The 12,588-nt window shown below is 42.7% G+C and overlaps 1 protein-coding gene across 1 annotated transcript; it reads right to left on the bottom strand.

Annotated features, from left to right (window-relative positions):
* Positions 1 to 561: 561 nt before the first annotated feature.
* On the bottom strand, positions 562 to 11,044 carry CRHBP (corticotropin releasing hormone binding protein). Its single transcript, XM_059175284.1, has 7 exons — positions 10,303 to 11,044; positions 9,804 to 9,897; positions 9,376 to 9,533; positions 7,790 to 8,000; positions 5,951 to 6,099; positions 4,052 to 4,169; positions 562 to 1,394 (listed from the first exon to the last, which is right to left on the bottom strand). The coding sequence occupies exons 1-7, from the start codon at positions 10,381 to 10,383 to the stop codon at positions 1,237 to 1,239; spliced, it is 969 nt and encodes a 322-aa protein (XP_059031267.1). The 5' UTR covers positions 10,384 to 11,044; the 3' UTR covers positions 562 to 1,236.
* Between the last annotated feature and the right edge of the window lie 1,544 nt (positions 11,045 to 12,588).

Here is a 12,588-nt window from a genome sequence, read left to right as displayed (position 1 = left end):
TCATTATAAAAGGACCATTACATATGTTTCAGGAATCATAATCAGGCCACTAATTGTGGTAGAGTTTGCAGCTTCTACCCATTAATCCAAAGAAAAGAGTTCATGAGGGGTGTTTCCTTTTTTTGCTCAGGACCTCATTTTTGGCCCCAAGCTGTCTTTTATAGACCATGTGCTTAGTGTCCAGCCAAACGTGGACAAGTCTTAGTCAACAGTAAATTGGAAGTAAAGAAGTCTTCCAATTTCTGCAAATGTCTATGAGAGTGGTAAGTCCCTTCCTGTCCTTGTTGAGAAGTACACCCCACTGGCGCAAAAACATGTATTGTCAGTTCTCTTGGAGGACAGTGGGAAGAGGATTTCTGCATCCTGCTGCCTAGACCAGTTAGTGTTCTTTATGCAAACACTACAAGTCTGCCCTGTGCTCTAAATAATTCTATTCCAGTAGCCCGAGTTCTACTGGCTGTAAGAAGTCTAAAGTGATTTAGCTCAGCATTTGCTTCTGCAGCACATAAGATCATTATTTTCTAATGGTAGTAAATGAGGGGACTACTCAGGAAAACAAAGCACGATACCAACATTCTTACATATTTATTCATATTTGTATCTGTGGATGGAAACTTTTTCCATGCTACAAAGTTTTATTAAAAACAAGATGCTACAAATCAATAAAGAATAGCTAGAGTTATTGCCTATTATAAACAGAGTAACAAACAGAAAATAAACCAATGCAACTACTTTGGTATACACAGACATTCAATGGTTTTCCGCTCTAAGACTGATATGAACACCACCATTTTAATTCATTTCTGGCATTTTCCCTAGAGATACATTTTTTTTTTCTTTTGAGATACAATTTCTTATTGGCCATTGCTTTGTGCTTCTCTTACCAGTTCCGGTTTGTAACATACCAAAGAATTACAGAAAACTGTTTTTCTACCAAAGGGGGGCTAGTTGCCGCCATGTGGTCATCTATATATTACAATGAAAAAGAAGCAAGGTACAAAAATTAATGCACATTGTGCACACAGAGGGTGTCTGCGTGTGTGCGTGTGTGTGTGTGTGTGTGTGTGTGTGTGTGTGTGCGCGCGCGTGTGGTGTGTGTATGTGTCTAATGTGTGCTCAAGCCTGGGAATACTGACTGATATGAAAGGCTTTTAACTAGCTAGTCATCAAAATCATATACAATAGCCATTAAGAACTCACTTAATTAGCAGCATGTAAATCACTGGGGTTGGTTACTCAAAGACTAGACAAACAGATTTCTTGGATACTGTTCCCACTTGGGTTTTCCAGTTCATATGGTTCCAGCTGGCGGTACTCAAAAGTCACACGATTTATGTGCTTTCCGCTAGACACCATGCGCACCACCGTGTTGTCACAGCCGATTTTCATTTGGGCTACAGTTCATGAAAAAAGTAAAAGGTTCCCTGCAGGTTAGAAACCATACAAACCATTCTATCGACAAGATCATTTAAACACAAGGAAAGCAAGGGGATGTAGCTTCCTCTCACATACTCAAGCCATGCGCCTGCCATCAGGTGAAACGTTCTGTTTTCATTTTTATTATAATATATAATTAATTGTAGAATACCGAAAGTGAAGTCAGGTTTCCTCATGTGCAAAAACATTTGTTAGCCAAATAAAACTGGCTAGAAAGAGGAGTTAAGAAAATCACAGGGTGGGGAAAAACAGAAAATCATAAGCCCCAAATGGTGTCCTTTAGACCAGGGTATGAAACTGGGGCTTCATACCTATTCTAGTGTAATTTCAACATTCCTCCCACCCCCAAAGGTAGCCTTAATCAGTCAATCAATTTTTCTATCCTGTTAATGAGTCAGCTACAGGGGCCCTCTGTATCCCACAAAAGGACGATGAGGCAATCCGCATGACAAGACATCTTGCTTTTCCCCCTAAGGGAAAGTGGTCTTGTCTGGAACAATCTTCTTCTTTTGCCAAATTTCTTGCACATGCCCCCCCCCCCCGCCACCCCATAAAAACCTTCCATTTGGTACAATGCCTTGGAGTCCCCTCTGCCTGCTAGAAGGAATGCTGCCCGATTCATGAATTGTTTAATAAAGCCAGTGAGATCTTTAAAATCTATTCAGTTGAATTTTTGTTATTCAACAGAGACAATAAGATGTCTCTGCACTTTTCATGTTCTCCTTCCTACCAGCAAGGCTTCCACAGTAAAGGCAGTGAAGAGAAGCCAGCTGTCTACTACTCTGCACCTCTGCTATAGTTCCGGGTTCTCAGCAGGAACAGTACCGCCCTCTAGGGACAGGTTGGAAATTTGCAGGGGCAATTTTTGGTTGTCATTATCTGAGGATGCAAGTGGCATTTAGTGGGCAGGGACAGAGGACGGAGTATACTGCTGGATTTTGTGTTGACTAAAGAAATATCACCTGTTTATCATTTTCTGAGCCTAGATAATAACCTTATTTACATGTAACCAAAAAATCATTTGCATAGTTTAGATATACACTAAAATACTTATTTTTGTTCTATTGTTACTTGACAGAAAGAGACACAGCAAGAGAGGAGACAGAAGCAGGCGGAGTAGGAGAGGGAGAAGCAGGCTTCCCGCTGAGCAGAGGACTCTATCCCAGGACGGGGCTCAATCCCAGGACCCTGGGATCATGATCTGAGCCAAAACCAGCTACTTAACAACTGAGCTACCCAGGTGCCCCTCAAGCTGGTTCCAGACTTAAGATTTATCTGCCCAACAATATTTTTTTCTGCTGTTTTAATTTTGTCTGTCTTCCGCTCCCCGGCCCCTTGTCTCTGTCAGACCTGCATCCCAAGGAACACTAGCATTACTATTGCATAACAGGTACTTCACAAACCTGCGCCTGGGTTCAGAGGAAGCAAAACAGCCAGATACTTACCTGAGGTAAAAAGTCAATTCAGAGACATTATAAATATAAACCCTATAATTACTTTTATATAAGAACCTGGGAGTCTAGTTTAAGCTTCTATGAGCAGGTCCAAATTTAATTTTCTTTAAATGATTTGGAAGGTTACTCTTTTTCTGTTCTCACTCTAAACCTCAACATATGTAACATGCTCCATTTCCTTTGTTACTGTGCACCTGATTTACTTATTATGTGACATAACTGCACCAAAATTCCTCTGCCTTCAGTTACCTAAATTTTAAGGCAAGAGCATTCTTCAGACCTTAATCTACTCTTCTTACCCAGAGCAAACACATCTTCTCACAGGTACCCTCCAGCATGGAAGGATCCAGTGCTTCAGAGAACACAGTAAGAGGCAAGCCAAGCCACATGTACTCACAGTTTAAACCAGCAATTCCCAGCCCCCCTCACCCCTCGTGACCATGAACCAATGGAAAACCTTCACTGATCCCCCACAAAGAATATCAGGGTCTGCTTGGCATGCTGTGTATTAAACTGGTCTTTCATTACCAGTGACCATTTTTCAGTTTCAGAAGGTATTTCTGTTTTTATAGTGGTCTTTCATAGGCCAGCTTTGCCCTTAGACATTGGGGACATTCAGCAGTTCTGAGAATGTCTAATAAAGCATAACACTTTTGAATGTATGTACTATGAATAATATACACATATACATATATGGAAAAGTTATTTAGTTATCTATTGTTCCATTATTTTAAAAAGATATTGCTTTATTATTATACTCTTACTAATTGGTGATACATCTATTTGAAGCATAGTTTTCAGTTAGCAAATTTGTTAGTCTCTAGAGGATGAAAGCAGGCACCTTTAAGAAGGTAGAAAGAGCATAGAACATAAAATTTGTCATCTTCATGATTTTCTTAGGGTCAACTTTAAACATGCACCCATCTCTCTTTAGAGTTTCCTCCACCAGTGTCAGGTGTTTTGCTAATGCCTTCTTGATACCATACATATACTCAAATATAAAAATCCTTACATTGGCTCAAGGTGCAAAATGCAAGGTTTTTGGGTCGAACTTGCCTTCCCATGTATAAAAAATCTGAGGTGTTCTATTTGAGGGAGCATCAAGTTTTATTAAAGGAATCTTGATAGACTCATAAATAATAATCAAAGAAATAGCTCACCAGGGCCATGAAAGGAATAGCAGAGGTCAGCCAAAGGCATCATCTTGGAAGGGTCCAGCCCGGGTCCTCCCAGCAGCTCCACAAAATCTCCTATTCCCCCACAACCTGCTGAGGGGTTCTAAGAGAATAAAGCAACAGAGAAAGATATATTTCAACCAATTACAGAAGTCAAACCATTTGACCACCACACGTTGATGAATTCCCTCAATCAGCCACTGCCACGTTGGCAGTGCCGTTTCATTGAACGTCCGGGACTCCGGAAATGAAAAGACGGCTCTGAGGAACAAAATCGTAAGAACTGCTCTTCTAAATGAGTTGAGTAATCATTTTCTTTAAATGTGCATGCATATAAAAAATATATAATCTCAAGGACCGGAATGATGAAATGGGAATCTGTAAACTCCACATAAAATGAGTGAAAATTGAATCTGAAAATGCTTTACTTTTTAAATCATCTGCACATACATATGGAATTATTTGCATTTCTTAATATATGCAGTCCATATTTATAAACAGGGCTTTCATACCAGTTCTTCCTTCAACTCACCTCTTTTCCTCTTCTTTTTTTTTTTTTAAATTTTATTTATTTATTTGACAGAGAGAGAGAGAGAGATCACAAGTAGGCAGAGAGGCAGGCAGAGAGAGGGGGAAGCAGGCCCCCTGCTGAGCAGAGAGCCGGATGTGGGACTCCATCCCAGGACCCTGAGATCATGACCCGAGCCGAAGGCAGCGGCTTAACCCACTGAGCCACCCAGGTGCCCTTATTCTGGTCTTTATTAAAGGATTATTTTCTTCTACTAAGGCCCAACCAAAAAAAAAAAAAAAAAAAAAAAAAAAGGCACTGGCCCATGAAATTAGGGCTTATTGGAAATTAGATATACACCTTTTTTCAGTGCTGGTCCTGTTTGGTTTTCACTGAAATCTGCCTGATTAGGAACAATGACTGTCTTTGATGTCAGCAAATATATGAGCTATCTTAACCTAGGAATATGGGAAAGTGAAAGGAAGTGAGAATGACTCAGAGCAAAGAAGCCAGCAATGCTCTCCCCTGACCCAAAAATGTGGTCAAGCTCAGCATTAATTATAAAGTCCATAGAGAAGTTCATGGAAATACAGATTGATGAAGATTCTCAACTAATATTTTCATACAAAATATATTTAATTAAATGTGATTTAAAAAAGGGGGCACCTGGGTGGCTCAGTTGGTTAAACGACTGCCTTTTTGGCTTAGGTCATGATCCTGGGATCCTGGGATCCAGGTCTGCTGGGGCTCCTTACTCAGTGGGGAGCCTCCTTCTCCCTCTGCCTGCTCTTCCCCTGCTTGTGCTCACTCTCTTTCTCCCCCTCACCACCCTAACAAATAAATAAAATCTTTTTTAAAAAATGTAAAAAAAAGTTTTAAAAAATCTTCAAAACTTTACTGTATTTTGTAATATAAAAAATCCAATTTTGTATTTTATGCTACACTTAGCATTCCTTCATCACACAGTTCTGTCACTGAGATACTTCCTTCATGTGATAAAAAATTCCAATAATCAGAAAAACAGCTGTGTAGATGACTCACACTAGGTTCTGCTAGGAGAGAATTTTTGTAAAAGAGGCAAGTACAAGAGAGTTCAATTGTAATTATATGACACAACTCCTAACTGAAAACATTTCTTACATCACAAGAGAAGCAGTCAAGTAATCGGAAGGGGCACCTGAGCACTTAACATGCAGCGTAAGGGAAATAGAAGGGGGCTCTCATCAAAGCAGCGAGGGCAAAGCGCATGAGGGCCTGAGAGTCAACAGAAGGATATGTTCTTGCACTTCGCTAATGTCTATGTTTGCTCTGAATGCTTCCTCCTCTGATAAAGCTGTGGCCTTAGTAAATGACTGACAAGTAAGAAAGCAACCTACCTTGAACTGCAGACCATGTAAGTGTCCCAGGATGAGATCTGATATTTTGATGACCACGGGATAAATTATGGAGAAGCTGCAGTTTTGACGCAAATGTGGGACGACCAGAGTAAACCTTCCACTAGGGGTTTGGGAGATCGCATTGCAGGCTTTGTGGAAAAACAAAGTCACATTTTCATTATTTGGTATGCTGGGTGTTCATAGAAGTTTATCCTATCCTTATTCTAGGCTCCTATTCACAGTCTAGGGCCCTTGTGGGCTGGACAAGAATAGATATCACAAGGGCAGTTTGGAGTCGGGAAGGAGTAGAAGGGATAAAAGTCACCAGGGAGGTATGGACATTGTTGGAAGGTCCTAGGTGGCAAGGGGGCTTCTGATCCCAGTCTCAAGGAGTTACCTTGTTTACAACAATAAATTAATAACCAGACATAAATTAATAATCAGTCAAACGACACTAGCTAGTAGAAGTTCTAGAAACACTTCATTAACTAGTGTCCAAATTTGAGCTGTAAATCTGAAAGAATAAAAACTCAAAGGTGAGGCCAGAAGTCAAACCCTGCCTGTCTGAAACCTACGTTCACTGAACTTGGAACCGTGGTGATATTTTTAAAATAATGAAGTCAATAAATAAAAAAATAGCTACAAAATAGGCTGAGAAAAATAGAAAGCAAGTTTATGTCTGAATAAATATTTCCTGGGTGTTAAGTGATAAATTGACTAAAAGGTAAAATATTTTTAAAGGTAAAATATTAATGTTTAACTTTATCATAAGACTTTCTAATTTGTTTTGTATCTCAAATATACACTTATAATACATTTATTCTCTTAACTATGAAACTGGAAGTATCAGAGTTTTGCTGATCCTGGGCCAAAGATTTCTAATTGATCAGATAGGTCAGAATTCTTCCTTCCTATGTTTAATTTACACTTAATTTTAAATTTAAATTAAATTAAATTTAAATTATACTTAATTCCAAAAGGAACTGAAATCCCTTGGTGATTCTAGAAGATTTCTGATTTCTAACCATAAAAATATAGGAGAAACATTTCATGTTGCTTCCTAGGGTTATTCTTCTCCAGTCCTCAAAAATGGACTTTTGGAGGCTGCTTTTTTAAAAAATAAAAATTGGAAGGTAAGTCAATACCTTATTCTTTGGCAGATTAGACCCTTTTCTTCCACCATTTGAAGTGTTAATACAATCGTATGTAGCAAAAAATGAGCAATTTTTTTCTTTTCCCAATTTAAAAAAATATAAGCAGATGAACAAATTCATTTTGATTAGAATAACGTGTTTTAGGCCTGGGCTGTTCAGCTTTATAGCATCTATGTAGGTATCCAACAGAAATGAAATAAGTTAGAGTGGTGGGCTCAGAATTAGAAAGCAATGTAGAAGTCCTTCAGCCTAACCCTCTGCTTAGGACATGAAATCTGTCTATCACATCCCAGATAAAGCCTTTGCCTAAGTATTTCTAAGATGGTAACTTCAGATCTGATTCCTCAAGCTAATCCCAGATTAATGGAATGACTCAGAGTTGGTCACTGAATCCATTGTAGTGCCTCTGAAGATCAAAAAAAGACTAAAGAAAAAAATAAAATTTTACTTCCTAAAAACCAATGTCCTACCTACCTGCCAATATCCTAAAAACTGTTAATTGATTTTCAGAGTAATGAACAGGAAATATCCTTTAGGTCATTTCTAATGGCAAAAGAATTTCCATTCAAATCATTCTTCACTTCAAATTTCTTAAGGCCGGTGCAGTCACACTACCTTTGAAAAGCAGACCTGACACTCCGTCCAAGTCCTGCCTTCCCACCTGGAAGAGAGGGAATCCACTTACGAAAGAGATTGGGATCTGTCTTTATGCTGAAGGTGAATCCGTTTCCTGGTTCATGAATCCGGAAGAAGATCATGGCCACATTCTGGGAAGATCTGATGCTCCTTCGGCTTAGACCACTGTCACAGAAATCTATGTACCGCTCAGTTGTGGGGAGAGGATGATCCTGGGAACTGGGGAACTTCTCCCCCTTGAGAATCCAACCATCAAATACCTTCCGACAAAAAACACAGACATTGGTGATCTTTTCCATCAACTCCTGAAGTCACAGCTGTGTTAAAAAGAGGGGGAAGTTCCCTAGCAAGGAGTCTTCCGGTATAAGTGAGTGACTGACAGCCTGCACTCCCCTGCCCCCTTGCTTTCCATCTATATCTATATCTATATCTATATCTATATCTATATCTATATCTTCTTACCATGAAGGTGGTCTGCAAGTATTACTAATAATGAGTTTTTTCTTCATAAACCTTAAAGAATCCAAAGTAAGTAAACTTTACCATACTCTATAATTTCGGCCTCCTTGGTAAATAAAACTATAGACAATATACATTTTTATTTTGGTCACATTTCCCACACATCCCATTTCCAGAAAAATTCCACACATGCATAATTTGGATTTCAGTTAGTCTCTGCCTTCTCCACATCAATATATTAACAAAATATCTCAAAACTAGCAAAAAAAAAAAAAAAAAAAAAAAAGCAAACAAACAAGCAAAAAAACTTTACCTACTTGTCAAAGGCTGTAATGTGCCCATTTCCCTCATTTTGTAACACTTATTTCATATTAAACTATCAAGAACTACTTCAACACTCAGACAGCAATGACTTCTTTTCCTTCACTTTGGTTAAAGTTTGCGATTAGATAAAAGGTCTACTGACAGTACTCCCCCAGATCACCACAGGTCTCCTCCAACTGAAAGAGTCCAACCGAGCTCACATTAGCAAAATCACTGGCTACAAATGGCTTCATGACCCAGACGTCTTCTAAGGAGTTTGCCAGATTCCAAAATAATTCCACCTGGGAGGTTCTAATCATGACCATCGAAATGGGACTGAGTAGCTGACGGGTCAGACTCACGGAGACCAATGAGGACTGGGGATGGGGTGAGGTTGGGGGACTCGTCCTCGCCTCCCAACGGCCTCAGACCCCCTCTCAGCCTCAGTCCCAGCCTCCAGGGCCCTCCTGCTTCCAAACCGGGTCACCCCGGCATTGAGGACGACCTCCGTAAGCCTGGAATGCCCCGCACAGACGCGGGCTGGCCTTCTAAGCTGGGCTGGCCCTCCAGGTGGCCCCAAGCTGCGGGGCGGGCAGTTTGTATCAGTTGTCCTCTCACACAGAGCGGCATGCCGCGAGTTCAAGTCTTTGGAAGCGCGGGCTCCCGGGAGCGCACCGAGGGAAATCTAAAGCCCTGCGGCTGGCAAGGCGGGAGACCCTCAGGTGCGGGGCGAAGTTCGCTCCGCGCCGCCGTCCGGGAGAGGCCTCTGCCACTCCGGAACGAGCTCCCCGCCCTGCACCCCCACGCTGGGCACCGCACCCCGACCGGTCCCCCCTCGGAGCCCCCGCGGCGGGCGCTGGCGGGTGGCCTCACCTTCAGGAAGTCGCCGCCCTGACAGTCGATGGAGACCAGGTCGTAGTGGATGGTGATGAACTCCTCGGGCTCGGCGATGAGGAAGGCGGCGCAGTGCAGCTGCGGCCGGTCGGCCGTGAAGGTGAACTGGCCCGGGAGGCTCAGCATGTCCAGGCACCCTGCGGGAAGGCGTCAGGGGGGGCGGGCGCTAGAGCCCCCGAGGCGCCGGCCCCCGGATGCCCGTCTCACGTGCCCGGTTCCCGGGTCTGCAGCGCCCAGCGCCAGACTCCCCGACCCCCGCGGGCGCGCCTCCAGCTCCAGCGGGACCCCGAGATGGGACTCGCACTCCACCCCAGCCCCAGCGATGCCCGGAGCCTCCTGCTCCCGCGCAGAACCCAAGCTCGCCACCTCCCCGCTGCCCGCGGACGCGCACCGAAGCCCCGACTCACGCAGAGCGCGGCGGTACAGAGGCTCCCCCGCCAGCTCCCGCTTCAGGTTGGCGCCGAAGAGCAGGAAAGGGTCGTGGTCCGTCGCTTCCCGCAGCTGGCAAAGAAAATGAGTCAGTCGGGAGAAGTTCAAGAGGTGGGGAAGGGCACTGGCAGCGGGGCCCTCGGTCTGCCCCGCAGCAAAGAGAATAAAGTGGCGGGATCAACGTCTCCCGCGTCCAAAGAAGAAAAGGTCTTAGATCCTTTCCATCAAACCAGGGCATCTGCAGGGGCCAAGGGAAGGACCAGGGCATCCTCAGGGGCCAAGAGGCAGGGAGGAAGACCAGCCAAGGGGAAACCAGGAGAAGGAAGGGGCAAAAGACAGGGAAGAAAGCTAATCCCAACAAACGCAGCTTATCCACCCCCCAAGGCTGGACAGACAGACAGACACACACACACACACACACACACACACACACAAGCGCACGCGAGATGTGATGGGGTCAGTCTGGAGATATATCACCTCTAGGTACCGGTTCTCCCCTCTTAGAGCCATCAGGAAGATCAGAACGAAATGATACTGAAGTTTGAAAGAAGGAGACATGCTGGCCTGGCTTCTGCAGCTGGTCTGCTTGGCTCTGAAGGTCTCAGGCTTTGCTTCCCACACCTTCGCCCAGGCTGAGAGCTAGAAGCTGGTAGGGTCCCTTTGCGGGTCTCTTTTATAGAGCAGTGAGGGGGGGGGGGGCTCTCTGCCCCTTAACTGATCTGAGCTCAGTAACCATGGGTTACCCTGTCTCAGTGACAAAGTGCGTACTGATGACGAGGGCCCCCCTCTCAGCCACAAATTTTCAGAGTGGTCCAGCATTATTCACCAAGAATGATTTCAGGCACTTACAACTTATTGAACTAAACTGTGGGAGCGAGAATGAGGTAAGGCTACAGAATAAAGGAGGGCATTTTGCTAGATCTGCCAAATGCTGAATTATCTCTTTCTGTGGATATTTAGGGAATTCTCGGTGTTGCAAACCAAAGTGACAAAGTTAAACACATGCATAAAATACCAAACACTTATCACTTTATCATGCGGGCTTGTCACAGAACCTTGGATGGAATCATGCTGGAAACTACCAGAGAATATAGTATTCATGCAATTGTTCATTTCTCTCAGGAAGTAACATGAGGTGTTTTTAGTTCCAAACAGAAGCTGAAGTCTGATTTTGCAGAAGATGGCAATAATGCAGCTCAAGCTTTCTTTCTGTCCCTTTGTCTTTTATGCTGGTCCAGTTCCTTGTAAGCATTTCCCTAATGGAAAGGTAACCAGGCATCTATAAACCTCTGGATTTTAGCCAAGTTTTATCGTTTAGCCCAAATGTATACATGGTAGGACACACTCCTGGCCTGGCTAACGGTGGCCATGACCTCGGCATCCATCTGAACCAGTGAGGGATGAAGTCATTCTATTTCACACCTTCAAATACTTAGATAATTTTAATACTCTGGTAGAAAGAACTGCCCAGAAGCTTTATTATAATTGCTAATCAGCAAATGTATAGGGCTAAACAAATGACTTAGAGATCCAGAAGTAAGTATCTTTGGTGATTGGACAGAAGACAGTTGCTTCCTGTTTATGTCAAATTTTGTGGGAAATATTGGGGAGGCTAAAATTTTGGTTTTCCTGTTTATATGCTAAGCAAGACAACTACAAATTCTAAAAACATCATGTTGTTTTACCTCTCTCTGCCTGGTAGAAAATACGACCCTTAGCTTTTGTTGTCATTAAAATTAGTACAAATAATGGGAACATAATACAAGTTTTCACTCAAGGAAATGGTTTATTTTTAGTTTGTAAATACTCAAAATTAAGCAGTTTACCTAGTGGTGTTGGAACTTGATGTTTTCATATTTAAGACTGTCTGTGCTCTAAAGGGGCTGCCTCTTTGTTGTGTAACGAGGAGGCCTTCCTACTATACTCCAATTTTGGAAACAGTCCTCAAGACCGCAGAAAGCCTGAAGGGGAAAGATACCCAAAGGTCATGAAACCTGGGAAACATGTTCTTTTCCCCATCTTGGGACTGTTTAGATGTCTGAATTTCAGAGACGGTATAAAGAAATCTTAGAGGAATAACACAGACAAATAAATGGCTTAAGACCAGCTTCCTTGGCCTCAAACATGCCAGGCCATCTTCAAGTCTCCTTCCCTCACTGTCCCTCAGTGTTCCTCAGGCAGCACTCATCCCACATGCCATGGGCCCTTTTGCCTCTTCTGTCAACCTAGCTGTGTTCTTGGCCTGCTCCCAGGATTAAGCCCATCACTCAGCTTGGAGACTCTTGTTTATCCTATTTTGGAGGTCTGGCTTTGGTAGCATCACCACAGAGATGGCCTTCTCCAACCCGCCCCTTCACACTTCATCAAGGAAGTGGAAATCAAAATCACAATGAGGTAGCACCTCATATTTGTTGGAATGGTTAAAATAAAAAATACAAGAAACAACAAGTGGAGAGGATATGAAGAAAAAGGAACCCTCATGCACCATTGGTGGGAATGTAAACTGGCATAGCAACTGTGGAAAACAGAATGGAAGTTCTTTAAAAATTTAAAAATAGAAATATCACTTGATCCAGTAATTCTACTATTGGGTATTTACCTGAAGAAAATGAAAACATTAACTTGAAAAGATATATGCACCCCCTATTTATTGAAGTATTAAATGTACTAGCCAAGACATGGAAGCAACCAAAGTGTCCACCAACAGGTGAATAGATAAGGAAATGTGGTATATATACACAATGGACTATTGCATAGCCATAA

Source organism: Mustela lutreola, chromosome 5 (genome assembly GCF_030435805.1).
Source record: "Mustela lutreola isolate mMusLut2 chromosome 5, mMusLut2.pri, whole genome shotgun sequence".
NCBI classification, from domain to species: Eukaryota; Metazoa; Chordata; class Mammalia; order Carnivora; family Mustelidae; genus Mustela; species Mustela lutreola.
The sequence above is the reverse complement of the archived record's forward strand: the minus strand, read 5'-3'. Positions and strand labels throughout refer to the sequence as shown.

Bases quoted from the DNA above. Each gene is read 5' to 3' on its own strand.
- CRHBP (XM_059175284.1), bottom strand. From the start codon at position 10,383: ATGTCTCCTTCTTTCAAACTTCAGTATCATTTCGTTCTGATCTTCCTG. The intron at 9,898-10,302 runs GTGATATATCTC...TTTCTTTGCCAG, and splicing joins GGGAGAACCGGTACCTAGAG to CTGCGGGAAGCGACGGACCA. The intron at 4,170-5,950 runs GTAGGTTGCTTT...TTATTCTCTTAG, and splicing joins TACATGGTCTGCAGTTCAAG to AACCCCTCAGCAGGTTGTGG.